Here is a 19,887-nt window from a genome sequence, read left to right on the forward strand (position 1 = left end):
AAGAATATAACTACTATAATACTGCTCCTATGTACAGGAATATAACTACTATAATACTGCTCCTATGTACAAAAATATAACTACTATAATACTGCTCCTATGTACAAGGATATAACTACTATAATACTGCCCCCTATGTACAAGAATATAACTACTATAATACTGCCCCCTATGTACAAGAATATAACTACTAGAATACTGCTCCCTATGTACAAGAATATAACTACTATAATACTGCTCCTATGTACAGGAATATAACTACTATAATACTGCTCCTATGTACAAGAATATAACTACTATAATACTGCTCCTATGTACAAGGATATAACTACTATAATACTGCCCCCTATGTACAAGAATATAACTACTATAATACTGTCCCCTATGTACAAGAATATAACTACTATAATACTGCTCCTATGTACAAGAATATAACTACTATAATACTGCACCTATGTACAAGAATATAACTACTATAATACTGCCCCTATACACAAGAATATAACTACTATAATACTGCCCCTATACACAAGAATATAACTACTATAATACTGCCCCTATGTACAAGGATATAACCACTATAATACTGCCCCCTATGTACAAGAATATAACTACTATAATACTGCTCCTATGTACAAGAATATAACTACTATAATACTGCCCCCTATGTACAAGAATATAACTACTAGAATACTGCCCCCTATGTACAAGAATATAACTACTATAATACTTCTCCTATGTACAGGAATATAACTACTATAATACTTCTCCTATGTACAAGAATATAACTACTATAATACTGCTCCTATGTACAAGGATATAACTACTATAATACTGCCCCCTATGTACAAGAATATAACTACTATAATACTGCCCCCTATGTACAAGAATATAACTACTATAATACTGCTCCTATGTACAGGAAGATAACTACTATAATACTGCTCCTATGTACAAGAATATAACTACTATAATACTGCTCCTATGTACAAGGATATAACTACTATAATACTGCCCCCTATGTACAAGAATATAAGTACTATAATACTGCTCCCTATGTACAAGAATATAACTACTATAATACTGCTCCTATGTACAGGAAGATAACTACTATAATACTGCTCCTATGTACAAGAATATAACTACTATAATACTGCTCCTATGTACAAGGATATAACTACTATAATACTGCCCCCTATGTACAAGAATATAAGTACTATAATACTGCTCCTATGTACAAGAATATAACTACTATAATACTGCTCCTATGTACAAGAATATAACTACTATAATACTGCCCCTATGTACAAGAATATAACTACTATAATACTGCCCCCTATATTCAAGAATATAACTACTATAATACTGCCCCTATATACAAGAATATAACTACTATAATACTGCCCCTATATACAAGAATATAACTACTATAATACTGCACCTATGTACAAGAATAGAACTACTATAATACTGCCCCTATATACAAGAATATAACTACTATAATACTGCTCCCTATCTACAAGAATATAACTACTATAATACTGCCCCCTATCTACAAGAATATAACTACTATAATACTGCTCCTATGTACAAGAATATAACTACTATAATACTGCCCCTATACACAAGAATATAACTACTATAATACTGCCCCTATACACAAGAATATAACTACTATAATACTGCTCCCTATGTACAAGAATATAACTACTATAATACTGCTCCTATGTACAAGAATATAACTACTATAATACTGCTCCTATGTACAAGAATATAACTACTATAATACTGCTCCTATGTACAAGAATATAACTACTATAATACTGCTCCTATGTACAAGAATATAACTACTATAATACTGCCCATATGTACAAGAATATAACTACTATAATACTGCTCCATATGTACAAGAATATAACTACTATAATACTGCTCATATGTACAAGAATATAACTACTATAATACTGCTCCTATGTACAAGAATATAACTACTTTAATACTGCCCCCTATGTACAAGAATATAACTACTAGAATGCTGCTCCCTATGTACAAGAATATAACTACTATAATACTTCTCCTATGTACAGGAATATAACTACTATAATACTGCTCCTATGTACAAGAATATAACTACTATAATACTGCTCCTATGTACAAGGATATAACTACTATAATACTGCCCCCTATGTACAAGAATATAACTACTATAATACTGTCCCCTATGTACAAGTATATAACTACTATAATACTGCTCCTATGTACAAGAATATAACTACTATAATACTGCCCCTATGTACAAGAATATAACTACTATAATACTGCTCCCTATGTACAAGAATATAACTACTATAATACTGCTCCTATGTACAAGAATATAACTGCTATAATACTGCTCCTATGTACAAGAATATAACTACTATAATACTGCCCCTATGTACAAGAATATAACTACTATAATACTGCCCCCTATGTACAAGAATATAACTACTATAATACTGCCCCCTATGTACAAGAATATAACTACTATAATACTGCTCCTATGTACAAGAATATAACTACTATAATACTGCTCCTATGTACAAGAATATAACTACTATAATACTGCTCATATGTACAAGAATATAACTACTATAATACTGCTCCTATGTACAAGAATATAACTACTATAATACTGCCCCCTATGTACAAGAATATAACTACTATAATACTGCTCCTATGTACAAGAATATAACTACTATAATACTGCTCCTATGTACAAGAATATAACTACTATAATACTGCTCCTATGTACAAGAATATAACTACTATAATACTGCACCTATGTACAAGAATATAACTACTATAATACTGCCCCTATACACAAGAATATAACTACTATAATACTGCTCCCTATGTACAAGAATATAACTACTATAATACTGCTCCTATGTACAAGAATATAACTACTATAATACTGCTCCTATGTACAAGAATATAACTACTATAATACTGCTCCTATGTACAAGAATATAACTACTATAATACTGCCCATATGTACAAAAATATAACTACTATAATACTGCTCCCTATGTACAAGAATATAACTACTATAATACTGCTCATATGTACAAGAATATAACTACTATAATACTGCTCCTATGTACAAGAATATAACTACTATAATACTGCCCCCTATGTACAAGAATATAACTACTAGAATGCTTCTTCCTATGTACAAGAATATAACTACTATAATACTGCTCCCTATGTACAAGAATATATCTACTATAATACTGCTCCTATGTACAAGAATATAACTACTATAATACTGCCCCCTATGTACAAGAATATAACTACTAGAATGCTTCTTCCTATGTACAAGAATATAACTACTATAATACTGCTCCTATGTACAGGAAAATAACTACTATAATACTGCTCCTATGTACAAAAATATAACTACTATAATACTGCTCCTATGTACAAGGATATAACTACTATAATACTGCCCCCTATGTACAAGAATATAACTACTATAATACTGCCCCCTATGTACAAGAATATAACTACTAGAATACTGCTCCCTATGTACAAGAATATAACTACTATAATACTGCTCCTATGTACAGGAATATAACTACTATAATACTGCTCCTATGTACAAGAATATAACTACTATAATACTGCTCCTATGTACAAGGATATAACTACTATAATACTGTCCCCTATGTACAAGAATATAACTACTATAATACTGCTCCTATGTACAAGAATATAACTACTATAATACTGCACCTATGTACAAGAATATAACTACTATAATACTGCCCCTATACACAAGAATATAACTACTATAATACTGCCCCTATACACAAGAATATAACTACTATAATACTGCCCCTATGTACAAGGATATAACCACTATAATACTGCCCCCTATGTACAAGAATATAACTACTATAATACTGCTCCTATGTACAAGAATATAACTACTATAATACTGCCCCCTATGTACAAGAATATAACTACTAGAATACTGCCCCCTATGTACAAGAATATAACTACTAGAATACTGCTCCCTATGTACAAGAATATAACTACTATAATACTTCTCCTATGTACAGGAAGATAACTACTATAATACTGCTCCTATGTACAAGAATATAACTACTATAATACTGCTCCTATGTACAAGGATATAACTACTATAATACTGCCCCCTATGTACAAGAATATAAGTACTATAATACTGCTCCTATGTACAAGAATATAACTACTATAATACTGCTCCTATGTACAAGAATATAACTACTATAATACTGCCCCTATGTACAAGAATATAACTACTATAATACTGCCCCTATGTACAAGAATATAACTACTATAATACTGCTCCTATGTACAAGAATATAACTACTATAATACTGCTCCTATGTATAAGGATATAACTACTATAATACAGCCCCTTATGTACAAGAATATAACTACTATAATACTGCTCCTATGTACAAGAATATAACTACTATAATACTGCCCCCCTATGTACAAGAATATAACTACTATAATACTGCCCCCTATATTCAAGAATATAACTACTATAATACTGCCCCTATATACAAGAATATAACTACTATAATACTGCCCCTATATACAAGAATATAACTACTATAATACTGCACCTATGTACAAGAATAGAACTACTATAATACTGCCCCTATATACAAGAATATAACTACTATAATACTGCTCCCTATCTACAAGAATATAACTACTATAATACTGCCCCCTATCTACAAGAATATAACTTCTATAATACTGCTCCTATGTACAAGAATATAACTACTATAATACTGCTCCTATGTACAAGGATATAACCACTATAATACTGCCCCCTATGTACAAGAATATAACTACTATAATACTGCCCCCATATGTACAAGAATATAACTACTATAATACTGCTCCTATGTACAAGAATATAACTACTATAATACTGCACCTATGTACAAGAATATAACTACTATAATACTGCCCCTATACACAAGAATATAACTACTATAATACTGCTCCCTATGTACAAGAATATAACTACTATAATACTGCTCCTATGTACAAGAATATAACTACTATAATACTGCTCCTATGTACAAGAATATAACTACTATAATACTGCTCCTATGTACAAGAATATAACTACTATAATACTGCCCATATGTACAAGAATATAACTACTATAATACTGCTCCCTATGTACAAGAATATAACTACTATAATACTGCTCATATGTACAAGAATATAACTACTATAATACTGCTCCTATGTACAAGAATATAACTACTATAATACTGCCCCCTATGTACAAGAATATAACTACTAGAATGCTTCTTCCTATGTACAAGAATATAACTACTATAATACTGCTCCCTATGTACAAGAATATATCTACTATAATACTGCTCCTATGTACAAGAATATAACTACTATAATACTGCCCCCTATGTACAAGAATATAACTACTAGAATGCTTCTTCCTATGTACAAGAATATAACTACTATAATACTGCTCCTATGTACAGGAAAATAACTACTATAATACTGCTCCTATGTACAAAAATATAACTACTATAATACTGCTCCTATGTACAAGGATATAACTACTATAATACTGCCCCCTATGTACAAGAATATAACTACTATAATACTGCCCCCTATGTACAAGAATATAACTACTAGAATACTGCTCCCTATGTACAAGAATATAACTACTATAATACTGCTCCTATGTACAGGAATATAACTACTATAATACTGCTCCTATGTACAAGAATATAACTACTATAATACTGCTCCTATGTATAAGGATATAACTACTATAATACAGCCCCTTATGTACAAGAATATAACTACTATAATACTGCTCCTATGTACAAGAATATAACTACTATAATACTGCCCCCCTATGTACAAGAATATAACTACTATAATACTGCCCCCTATATTCAAGAATATAACTACTATAATACTGCCCCTATATACAAGAATATAACTACTATAATACTGCCCCTATATACAAGAATATAACTACTATAATACTGCACCTATGTACAAGAATAGAACTACTATAATACTGCCCCTATATACAAGAATATAACTACTATAATACTGCTCCCTATCTACAAGAATATAACTACTATAATACTGCCCCCTATCTACAAGAATATAACTTCTATAATACTGCTCCTATGTACAAGAATATAACTACTATAATACTGCTCCTATGTACAAGGATATAACCACTATAATACTGCCCCCTATGTACAAGAATATAACTACTATAATACTGCCCCCATATGTACAAGAATATAACTACTATAATACTGCTCCTATGTACAAGAATATAACTACTATAATACTGCACCTATGTACAAGAATATAACTACTATAATACTGCCCCTATACACAAGAATATAACTACTATAATACTGCTCCCTATGTACAAGAATATAACTACTATAATACTGCTCCTATGTACAAGAATATAACTACTATAATACTGCTCCTATGTACAAGAATATAACTACTATAATACTGCTCCTATGTACAAGAATATAACTACTATAATACTGCCCATATGTACAAGAATATAACTACTATAATACTGCTCCCTATGTACAAGAATATAACTACTATAATACTGCTCATATGTACAAGAATATAACTACTATAATACTGCTCCTATGTACAAGAATATAACTACTATAATACTGCCCCCTATGTACAAGAATATAACTACTAGAATGCTTCTTCCTATGTACAAGAATATAACTACTATAATACTGCTCCCTATGTACAAGAATATATCTACTATAATACTGCTCCTATGTACAAGAATATAACTACTATAATACTGCCCCCTATGTACAAGAATATAACTACTAGAATGCTTCTTCCTATGTACAAGAATATAACTACTATAATACTGCTCCTATGTACAGGAAAATAACTACTATAATACTGCTCCTATGTACAAAAATATAACTACTATAATACTGCTCCTATGTACAAGGATATAACTACTATAATACTGCCCCCTATGTACAAGAATATAACTACTATAATACTGCCCCCTATGTACAAGAATATAACTACTAGAATACTGCTCCTATGTACAGGAATATAACTACTATAATACTGCTCCTATGTACAAGAATATAACTACTATAATACTGCTCCTATGTACAAGGATATAACTACTATAATACTGTCCCCTATGTACAAGAATATAACTACTATAATACTGCTCCTATGTACAAGAATATAACTACTATAATACTGCACCTATGTACAAGAATATAACTACTATAATACTGCCCCTATACACAAGAATATAACTACTATAATACTGCCCCTATACACAAGAATATAACTACTATAATACTGCCCCTATGTACAAGGATATAACCACTATAATACTGCCCCCTATGTACAAGAATATAACTACTATAATACTGCTCCTATGTACAAGAATATAACTACTATAATACTGCCCCCTATGTACAAGAATATAACTACTAGAATACTGCCCCCTATGTACAAGAATATAACTACTAGAATACTGCTCCCTATGTACAAGAATATAACTACTATAATACTTCTCCTATGTACAGGAAGATAACTACTATAATACTGCTCCTATGTACAAGAATATAACTACTATAATACTGCTACTATGTACAAGGATATAACTACTATAATACTGCCCCCTATGTACAAGAATATAAGTACTATAATACTGCTCCTATGTACAAGAATATAACTACTATAATACTGCTCCTATGTACAAGAATATAACTACTATAATACTGCCCCTATGTACAAGAATATAACTACTATAATACTGCCCCTATGTACAAGAATATAACTACTATAATACTGCTCCTATGTACAAGAATATAACTACTATAATACTGCTCCTATGTATAAGGATATAACTACTATAATACAGCCCCTTATGTACAAGAATATAACTACTATAATACTGCTCCTATGTACAAGAATATAACTACTATAATACTGCCCCCCTATGTACAAGAATATAACTACTATAATACTGCCCCCTATATTCAAGAATATAACTACTATAATACTGCCCCTATATACAAGAATATAACTACTATAATACTGCCCCTATATACAAGAATATAACTACTATAATACTGCACCTATGTACAAGAATAGAACTACTATAATACTGCCCCTATATACAAGAATATAACTACTATAATACTGCTCCCTATCTACAAGAATATAACTACTATAATACTGCCCCCTATCTACAAGAATATAACTTCTATAATACTGCTCCTATGTACAAGAATATAACTACTATAATACTGCTCCTATGTACAAGGATATAACCACTATAATACTGCCCCCTATGTACAAGAATATAACTACTATAATACTGCCCCCATATGTACAAGAATATAACTACTATAATACTGCTCCTATGTACAAGAATATAACTACTATAATACTGCACCTATGTACAAGAATATAACTACTATAATACTGCCCCTATACACAAGAATATAACTACTATAATACTGCTCCCTATGTACAAGAATATAACTACTATAATACTGCTCCTATGTACAAGAATATAACTACTATAATACTGCTCCTATGTACAAGAATATAACTACTATAATACTGCTCCTATGTACAAGAATATAACTACTATAATACTGCCCATATGTACAAGAATATAACTACTATAATACTGCTCCCTATGTACAAGAATATAACTACTATAATACTGCTCATATGTACAAGAATATAACTACTATAATACTGCTCCTATGTACAAGAATATAACTACTTTAATACTGCCCCCTATGTACAAGAATATAACTACTAGAATGCTGCTCCCTATGTACAAGAATATAACTACTATAATACTTCTCCTATGTACAGGAATATAACTACTATAATACTGCTCCTATGTACAAGAATATAACTACTATAATACTGCTCCTATGTACAAGGATATAACTACTATAATACTGCCCCCTATGTACAAGAATATAACTACTATAATACTGCCCCCTATGTACAAGAATATAAGTACTAGAATACTGCTCCCTATGTACAAGAATATAAGTACTATAATACTGCTCCTATGTACAGGAATATAACTACTATAATACTACTCCTATGTACAAGAATATAACTACTATAATACTGCTCCTATGTACAAGGATATAACTACTATAATACTGCCCCCTATGTACAAGAATATAACTACTATAATACTGTCCCCTATGTACAAGAATATAACTACTATAATACTGCTCCTATGTACAAGAATATAACTACTATAATACTGCCCCTATGTACAACAATATAACTACTATAATACTGCTCCCTATGTACAAGAATATAACTACTATAATACTGCTCCTATGTACAAGAATATAACTGCTATAATACTGCTCCTATGTACAAGAATATAACTACTATAATACTGCCCCTATGTACAAGAATATAACTACTATAATACTGCTCATATGTACAAGAATATAACTACTATAATACTGCCCCCTATGTACAAGAATATAACTACTATAATACTTCCCCCTATGTACAAGAATATAACTACTATAATACTGCTCCTATGTACAAGAATATAACTACTATAATACTGCTCCTATGTACAAGAATATAACTACTATAATACTGCTCATATGTACAAGAATATAACTACTATAATACTGCTCCTATGTACAAGAATATAACTACTATAATACTGCCCCCTATGTACAAGAATATAACTACTATAATACTGCCCCCTATGTACAAGAATATAACTACTATAATACTGCTCCTATGTACAAGAATATAACTACTATAATACTGCTCCTATGTACAAGAATATAACTACTATAATACTGCTCATATGTACAAGAATATAACTACTATAATACTGCTCCTATGTACAAGAATATAACTACTATAATACTGCCCCCTATGTACAAGAATATAACTACTATAATACTGTCCCCTATGTACAAGAATATAACTACTATAATACTGCTCCTATGTACAAGAATATAACTACTATAATACTGCTCCCTATGTACAAGAATATAACTACTATAATACTGCCCCCTATGTACAAGAATATAACTACTATAATACTGCCCCTATGTACAAGAATATAACTACTATAATACTGCTCCTATGTACAAGAATATAACTACTATAATACTGCTCCTATGTACAAGAATATAACTACTATAATACTGCTCATATGTACAAGAATATAACTACTATAATACTGCCCCCTATGTACAAGAATATAACTACTATAATACTGCCCCCCATGTACAAGAATATAACTACTATAATACTGCTCCTATGTACAAGAATATAACTACTATAATACTGCTCCTATGTACAAGAATATAACTACTATAATACTGCTCATATGTACAAGAATATAACTACTATAATACTGCTCCTATGTACAAGAATATAACTACTATAATACTGCCCCCTATGTACAAGAATATAACTACTATAATACTGCTCCTATGTACAAGAATATAACTACTATAATACTGCTCCTATGTACAAGAATATAACTACTATAATACTGCTCCTATGTACAAGAATATAACTACTATAATACTGCACCTATGTACAAGAATATAACTACTATAATACTGCCCCTATACACAAGAATATAACTACTATAATACTGCTCCCTATGTACAAGAATATAACTACTATAATACTGCTCCTATGTACAAGAATATAACTACTATAATACTGCTCCTATGTACAAGAATATAACTACTATAATACTGCTCCTATGTACAAGAATATAACTACTATAATACTGCTCCTATGTACAAGAATATAACTACTATAATACTGCCCATATGTACAAGAATATAACTACTATAATACTCCTCCCTATGTACAAGAATATAACTACTATAATACTGCTCATATGTACAAGAATATAACTACTATAATACTGCTCCTATGTACAAGAATATAACTACTATAATACTGCCCCCTATGTACAAGAATATAACTACTAGAATGCTGCTCCCTATGTACAAGAATATAACTACTATAATACTTCTCCTATGTACAGGAATATAACTACTATAATACTGCTCCTATGTACAAGAATATAACTACTATAATACTGCTCCTATGTGCAAGGATATAACTACTATAATACTGCCCCCTATGTACAATAATATAACTACTATAATACTGCCCCCTATGTACAAGAATATAACTACTAGAATACTGCTCCCTATGTACAAGAATATAACTACTATAATACTGCTCCTATGTACAAGAATATAACTACTATAATACTGCTCCTATGTACAAGGATATAACTACTATAATACTGCCCCCTATGTACAAGAATATAACTACTATAATACTGTCCCCTATGTACAAGAATATAACTACTATAATACTGCTCCTATGTACAAGAATATAACTACTATAATACTGCCCCTATGTACAAGAATATAACTACTATAATACTGCCCCCTATGTACAAGAATATAACTACTATAATACTGCCCCCTATGTACAAGAATAAAACTACTATAATACTGCTCCTATGTACAAGAATATAACTACTATAATACTGCTCCTATGTACAAGAATATAACTACTATAATACTGCTCCTATGTACAAGAATATAACTGCTATAATACTGCCCCTATGTACAAGAATATAACTACTATAATACTGCCCCTATGTACAAGAATATAACTACTATAATACTGCCCCCTATGTACAAGAATATAACTACTATAATACTGCCCCCTATGTACAAGAATATAACTACTATAATACTGCCCCCTATGTACAAGAATATAACTACTATAATACTGCCCCCTATGTACAAGAATATAACTACTATAATACTGCCCCCTATGTACAAGAATATAACTACTATAATACTGCTCCTATGTACAAGAATATAACTACTATAATACTGCTCCTATGTACAAGAATATAACTACTATAATACTGCTCCTATGTACAAGAATATAACTACTATAATACTGCTCCTATGTACAAGAATATAATTACTATAATACTGCTCCTATGCACAAGAGTATAACTACTATAATACTGATCCTATGTACAAGAATATAACTACTATAATGCTGCCCCCTATGTACAAGAATATAACTACTATAATACTGCTCCTATGTACAAGAATATAACTACTATAATACTGCTCCTATGTACAAGAATATAACTACTATAATACTGCTCCTATGTACAAGAATATAACTACTATAATACTGCTCCTATGTACAAGAATATAACTACTATAATACTGCTCCTATGTACAAGAATATAATTACTATAATACTGCTCCTATGCACAAGAGTATAACTACTATAATACTGCTCCTATGTACAAGAATATAATTACTATAATACTGCTCCTATGTACAAGAATATAATTACTATAATACTGTTCCTATGCACAAGAATATGACTACTATAATACAGCCCCCTATATACAAGAATATAACTACTATAATACTGCCCCCTATGTACAAGAATATAACTACTATAATACTGCTCCTATGTACAAGAATATAACTACTATAATACTGCCCCTATGTACAAGAATATAACTACTATAATACTGCCCCCTATGTACAAGAATATAACTACCTCATTCTTGCTCCCTGTGGACATATGGGTGTGGATGTAAGTTATACCGTATAACTGGAGTTGTTCGCTGATAATATTAGGTTGTAGAGTATATCGGCATTATTATAATTAGACCCCTGATGATTGGATATACTGCTGATACCTGGTCACCTATTGCATCTGGTGTTCAGTACTATTAATTCCTGTATTTGGATTTTGCCCGGAAACCTGTTGTAACCGTATCTCTCTGCTCTTCTCCAGCAGTCTGACTTCGAGAAGGACGTGGATTTGGCATGCCGCTCAGGTAAGGACATACGGTATAAATGATGAGTTTATTTTCTTACCTCATCAGTCAGCACTATCTTTTTTTATAAGGGTTTACAGGACCGATGAGACAGGGATATGGATAGATATTAATCGTTGCCAAACATAACGCAATAATTTTTTCTGATTATTCTTTGTAATCTAAGAGCAGGCTGGTAATTAAAGTAATCAGCCCTTAAAATACCGCCCTCACCTATGAATATTCGGATCTTTCACTGTGACTTAATTTCCCTAAAACATAGATATAAAACTATGATTTGACTAGAACGTCTATCAGGGATATGTTTGTACGATCTTTTTGCCTAAAAATTCTTAAATATAAGTTCCAAACAATCAAGAAAGAGAGCAGCCCTGGCCGCGGACCATATCCTCCTCGCATGATGGGTGCAATGAATTATTATTATTAACGAGACTATTATGGGACGGACACAAGGCGCTCGGTATCTCTCCATGTCTCTCCCCCGGGTTGGGCATTACGTGACGTCTACGCCTCAATTAGTGACATAATAGTCGGTTATCTCCTGGACGGTGAAATCGGCAAACAAGTCGTCCATCATCTCCCCCGACACTGAATTATATGTTCTGGAGAAGGACTAGGAGTCTTGGAAAGAAACACCTGTCATTATATAAAGAGCTCTTCATGTCACCGGTAATGGAGTCGCTCGTTGCCGTCGGCTGATCTGGATGAAGGTTATTAGCAGATAAGGAGATTGCACCTCGATTCAAGTGTAAACTCTACAGTAAGGTACAAGCCCACCACCTACCGGTTGGGAGTAAGAGTGGTCTGTGCCATTATGACCGGTCCTGCCACTAATGTCTGATAAGTGGGATTTTTTGGGACCCCCTGCTGATCCAAGGATGAAGCCACCAAGGGCTCATTGGCTTTTTACATTGCACATTTGTGTGCTCCCATCCTCCTAGTGGGTGTACATAAGCATAGGAACAAGCTGGAGGACCTGATCTTAGATCTTACCCTAGAGATCGGTTATCTCTGCCATTGGTAGAACAATCATTGCCCCCATGATCGTTATTTGGTGACTTTTAAAGACGACGTTTCAACAAATTTTTCACGTCAAAAAAATGAAAAATTTGCATTCCGACCTGCAGCTTCTATTACATTGTGTGTCCAGTTTTACTCGAAAAATTTGGTGAAAGATCTTCTTTAACTCCAGTTCTGAAAACTCCCAAAAGCTTAATTTATGTTTCCTTTTTAGAAGATTCCTCTATTCTAATGAATGTGGAGTGGCGCTTTAACCTCATTCCACCGCGGCAAACTTTAGTTTTGTGTGTTTATTTTTCTCCTCCGTTTCCTCCAAGAGCCATCACTTTTATCATTTGCCGTCCACTTTGCTGTACAACAGTTTATTTGCGGGACAAATTGTAGTTTGGAATGGCACTATTCACTTTACCATATAATAAGCTGGGAAATGGGAGTGAAAAAAAAACAAGCGCAATAAAATGGTGAAAAATAAAAATAATATTTCTGCCGTGTACAGCGAGCGCAGTTTCTGTGCTTACTCCACCCACATGTCGCGAAAGAGTTCAGCATTTGTGTGATTATATTATCCTCATTCCCTTGCCTTCATATGTTCCTTTTCTGCACTCAGATGATCCTTAAAGAGCGCTGTAAATAAGAACTCCTGTTTCATGTTACTATGCTGCAGAAGCAGTGCCGCTATCTCTGACATCATCTCCTGCTCTGCAGCTATTCGCTGAAGCTGCACCGTACAGACTTCCTGCTCTGCAGCTATTGCCTGAAGCTGCACCGTACAGACTTCTTGCTCTGCAGCTATTGGCTGAAGCTGCACCGTACAGACTTCCTGCTCTGCAGCTATTGGCTGAAGCTGCACCGTACATACTTCCTGCTCTGCAGCTATTGGCTGAAGCTGCACCTTACAGACTTCCTGCTTTGCAGCTATTGACTGAAGCAGCACCGCACAGACTTCCTACTCTGCAGCTTTTGGCTGAAGCTACACCTTACAGACTTCCTGCTCTGCAGCTATTGGCTGAAGTCTATGCGGTGCAGCTTCATCCAATAGCTGAAGAGCAGGAAGTCTATGCGGTGCAGATTCAGTCAATAGTTGCAGAGCAGGAAGTCTGTATGATGTACGTTCGGCCAATAGCTGCAGAGCAGGAAGTCTATGCGGTGCAGTTTCAGCCAATAGCTGCAGAGCAGGAAGTGATGTCAGATCAGGGGGCGCTGTTTTAAGAAGTTGAGCTTTACAACCCAGTATCAGACAGCCATCTTTTTATTTCCCAAGGTATTAAGGATCTGTAATGTATAGAGTTGTCTAGAAATGTGACTTTGAGCGACCAAAGTGAAATATTTGTGCCCCTGGCATGTAATGTGGCCATAGTTGCCCCTTCCACTAATTTGCATAATTTGAAATGTTTCCCTTGAAGAACTGATACCATAGATATTTTTTTTCTGCCTAGCCCTCAACAAGGACCTCTCGGCATGTAGGACGTCCACCATCACGGGAACTCTGAAACGGCCATCTCTACAGGACGAAGAGAAGATGAAGATGAACCATCAGAAGGGATCCAATTTTAATAGTCTTCCAGCTAATGTGTCCAAAATGCATCTGCAAGGATCGCCGCACTACCTGGGGGGCATCAACCTCAATGAGTATAACAATCATACGCTTACCCTAAAAAAAGACAAAAACCAACCGCCTAAGCCCATATACATGTGTGAAGGGGACATCTTCAAAAAGCTGGACTCGGAGCTGACCCGAGCGCAGGAGCAGTCAATGGACACCAGTTATGTTATACTGCCCAGTAATACGGCCACGCTTAGGGCAAAGCCAAAGGAGGACAGTAAGTACAGCATGAACATTGACCAGATGCCACAGACCAGGCTCATACATCTGAACATGGCAGATCCCACCTACATGGTGAAGAGTCCTCCAAGGGAACGTATGGGCATGAAGTGCGTGGAGCAAGGGTCACCCATGCAGAAACAACAGCTACAACAGCTGCACCCCAGCGAATCACAGATGCCAATTGGCCTCTGTGACCCGGCAGAGTTGGGAACGGGGATTGTCCCAAAAAGTGAGACGATTGCTACACTCTCCATGAGCTCCTTAGAGGTAAGAGACCAAAATAAAAAGTAATAACTCCAGATTTATTGATTCTATAGCTGACATTTGTAACTTGTTCGTATTTAGAGGACTGTCTGATAGTACACTGCTCAAAAAAATAAAGGGAACACTGAAATAACCCATCCTAGATCTGAATGAATGAAATCTTCTCATTGAATACTTTGTTCTGTATAAAGTTGAATGTGCTGACAACAAAATCACACAAAAATCATCAATGGAAATCACATTTATTAACCAATGGAGGCCTGGATTTGGAGTCACCCCCAAAATTAAAGTGGAAAAACACACTACAGGCTGATCCAACTGTGATGTAATGTCCTTAAAACAAGTCACAATGAGTCTCAGTATTGTGTGTGGCCTCCACGTGCCTGTATGACCCCCCTACAACGCCTGGGCATGCTCCTGATGAGGCTGAGTATTGTGTGTGGCCTCCACGTGCCTGTATGACCTCCCTACAATGCCTGGGCATGTTCCTGATGAGGCTGAGTATTGTGTGTGGCCTCCACGTGCCTGTATGACCTCCCTACTACGCCTGGGCATGCTCCTGATGAGGCTGAGTATTGTGTGTGGCCTCCACGTGCCTGTATGACCTCCCTACAATGCCTGGGCATGTTCCTGATGAGGCTGAGTATTGTGTGTGGCCTCCACGTGCCTGTATGACCTCCCTACAACGCCTGGGCATGTTCCTGATGAGGCTGAGTATTATTTGTGGCCTCCACGTGCCTGTATGACCTCCCTACAATGCCTGGGCATGTTCCTGATGAGGCTGAGTATTGTGTGTGGCCTCCACGTGCCTGTATGACCTCCCTACAACTCCTGGGCATGCTCCTGATGAGGTTGCGGATGGTCTCCTGTGGGATCTTCTCCCAGACCTGGACTAAAGCATCCGCCAACTCCTGAACAGTCTGTGGTGCAACGTTACGTTGGTGGATGGAGCGAGACATGATGTCCCAGATGTGCTCAATCGGATTCAGGTCTGGGGAACGGGCGGCCAGTCCATAGCTTCAATGCCTTCATCTTGCAGGAACTGCTGACACACTCCAGCCACATGAGGTCTGGCATTGTCCTGCATTAGGAGGAACCAAGGGCCAACCTCACCAGCATATGGTCTCACAAGGGGTCTGAGGATCTCATCTCTGTACCTAATGGCAGTCAGGCTACCTCTGGCGAGCACATGGAGGGCTGTGCGGCCCTCCAAAGAAATGCCACCCCACACCATTACTGACCCACTGCCAAACCGGTCATGCTGAAGGATGTTGCAGGCAGCAGATCGCTCTCCACGGCGTCTCCAGACTCTGTCGCGTCTGTCACATGTGCTCAGTGTGAACCTGCTCTCATCTGTGAAGAGCACAGGGCGCCAGTGGCGACTTTGCCAATCCTGGTGTTCTGTGGCAAATGCCAAGCGTCCTGCACGGTGTTGGGCTGTGAGCACAACCCCCATCTGTGGACTTAGGGCCCTCATATCACCCTCATGGAGTCGGTTTCTAACCGTTTGTGTAGACACATGCACATTTGTGGCCTGCTGGAGGTCATTTTGCAGGGCTCTGGCAGTGCTCCTCCTGTTCCTCCTTGCACAAAGTCGGAGGTAGCGGTCCTGCAGCTGGGTTGTTGCCCTCCTACGGCCCCCTCCACGTCTCCTGGTGTACTGGCCTGTCTCCTGGTAGCGCCTCCAGCCTCTGGACACTACGCTGACAGACTGAGCAAACCTTCTTGCCACAGCTCTCATTGATGCGCCATCTTGGATGAGCTGCACTACCTGAGCAACTTCTGTGGGTTGTAGAGTCCATCTCATGCTACCACGAGTGTGAAAGCACAACCAACATTCAAAAGTGACCAAAACATCAGCCAGAAAGCATTGGTACTGCGATGTTGTCTGTGGTTCCCACCTCCAGAACCACTCCTTTATTGAGGGTGTCGTGATAATTGCCAATAATTTCCATCTATTCCATTTGCACAACAGCATGTGAAATTGATTGTCAATCAGTGTTGCTTCCTAAGTGAACAGTTTGATTTCACAGAACTTTGATTTACTTGGAGTTAGATTCTGTTGTTTAAATGTTCCCTTTATTTTTTAGATCAGTGTATTTATATTCATGTACATAGGGGGCAGTATTATATTAGTTATATTCTTATACATAGGGGGCAGTATTATAGTAGTTATATTCTTGTACATAGGAGCAGTATTATAGTAGTTATATTCTTGTACATAGGGGCCGTATTATAGTAGTTATATTCTTGTACATAGGGGGCAGTATTATAGTAGTTATATTCTTGTACATAGGAGGCAGTGTTATAGTAGTTATATTCTTGTACATAGGGGCAGTATTATAGTAGTTATATTCTTGTACATAGGAGGCAGTATTATAGTAGTTATATTCTTGTACATAGGGGGCAGTATTATAGTAGTTATATTCTTGTACATAGGGGGCAGTATTATAGTAGTTATATTCTTGTACATAGGGGGCAGTATTATAGTAGTTATATTCTTGTACATAGCAGCAGTATTATAGTAGTTATATTCTTGTACATAGGAGGCAGTATTATAGTAGTTATATTCTTGTACATAGGAGCAGTATTATAGTAGTTATATTCTTGTACATAGGAGCAGTATTATAGTAGTTATATTCTTGTACATAGGGGCAGTATTATAGTAGTTATATTCTTGTACATAGGGGCAGTATTATAGTAGTTATATTCTTGTACATAGGGGCAGTATTGTAGTAGTTATATTCTTGTACATAGGGGGCAGTATTATAGTAGTTATATTCTTGTACATAGGGGCAGTATTATAGTAGTTATATTCTTGTACATAGGGGGCAGTATTGTAGTAGTTATATTCTTGTACATAGGGGGCAGTATTATAGTAGTTATATTCTTGTACATAGCAGCAGTATTATAGTAGTTATATTCTTGTACATAGGAGGCAGTATTATAGTAGTTATATTCTTGTACATAGGGGGCAGTATTATAGTAGTTATATTCTTGTACATAGGAGGCAGTATTATAGTAGTTATATTCTTGTACATAGGGGGCAGTATTATAGTAGTTATATTCTTGTACATAGGGGCAGTATTATAGTAGTTATATTCTTGTACATAGGGGCAGTATTATAGTAGTTATATTCTCGTACATAGGAGCAGTATTATAGTAGTTATATTCTTGTACATAGGGGGCAGTATTATAGTAGTTATATTCTCGTACATAGGAGCAGTATTATAGTAGTTATATTCTTGTACATAGGGGGCAGTATTATAGTAGTGATATTCTTGTACATAGGGGGCAGTATTATAGTAGTTATATTCTTGTACATAGGGGCATTATTATAGTAGTTATATTCTTGTACACAGGGGCAGTATTATAATAGTTATATTCTTGTACATAGGGGCAGTATTATAGTAGTTATATTCTTGTACATAGGGTCAGTATTATAGTAGTTATATTCTTGTACATAGGGAGCAGTATTATAGTAGTTGTATTCTTGTACATAGGGGGCAGTATTATATTAGTTATATTCTTGTACATAGAGGCAGTATTATAGTAGTTATATTCTTGTACATAGGAGCAGTATTATAGTAGTTATATTCTTGTACATAGGGGGCAGTATTATAGTAGTTATATTCTTGTACATAGGAGGCAGTATTATAGTAGTTATATTCTTGTACATAGGGGGCAGTATTATAGTAGTTATATTCTTGTACATAGGGGCAGCATTATAGTAGTTATATTCTTGTACATAGGGGCAGTATTATAGTAGTTATATTATTGT

At 35.0% G+C, this 19,887-nt stretch overlaps 1 protein-coding gene across 8 annotated transcripts in view; it reads left to right on the forward strand.

Moving 5' to 3' along the window:
• Positions 1-19,887, forward strand: part of ADGRB1 (adhesion G protein-coupled receptor B1) — a 911,276-nt gene that overhangs the window by 875,775 nt on the left and 15,614 nt on the right. For 7 of the 8 annotated variants that reach the window (XM_073679967.1, XM_073679961.1, XM_073679963.1 and 4 more), the window contains 2 exons: positions 12,955-12,997; positions 15,454-16,109. In XM_073679967.1, the coding sequence (XP_073536068.1) occupies positions 12,955-12,997; positions 15,454-16,109 (699 nt within the window). The remainder of the gene's footprint in view (positions 1-12,954; positions 12,998-15,453; positions 16,110-19,887) is intronic. The other variant, XM_073679962.1, reaches the window with a different exon arrangement.

Source organism: Phyllobates terribilis, unplaced genomic scaffold (assembly GCF_046119375.1).
Source record: "Phyllobates terribilis strain yellow unplaced genomic scaffold, ASM4611937v1 Scaffold_4__5_contigs__length_816908805, whole genome shotgun sequence".
NCBI lineage: Eukaryota > Metazoa > Chordata > Amphibia > Anura > Dendrobatidae > Phyllobates > Phyllobates terribilis.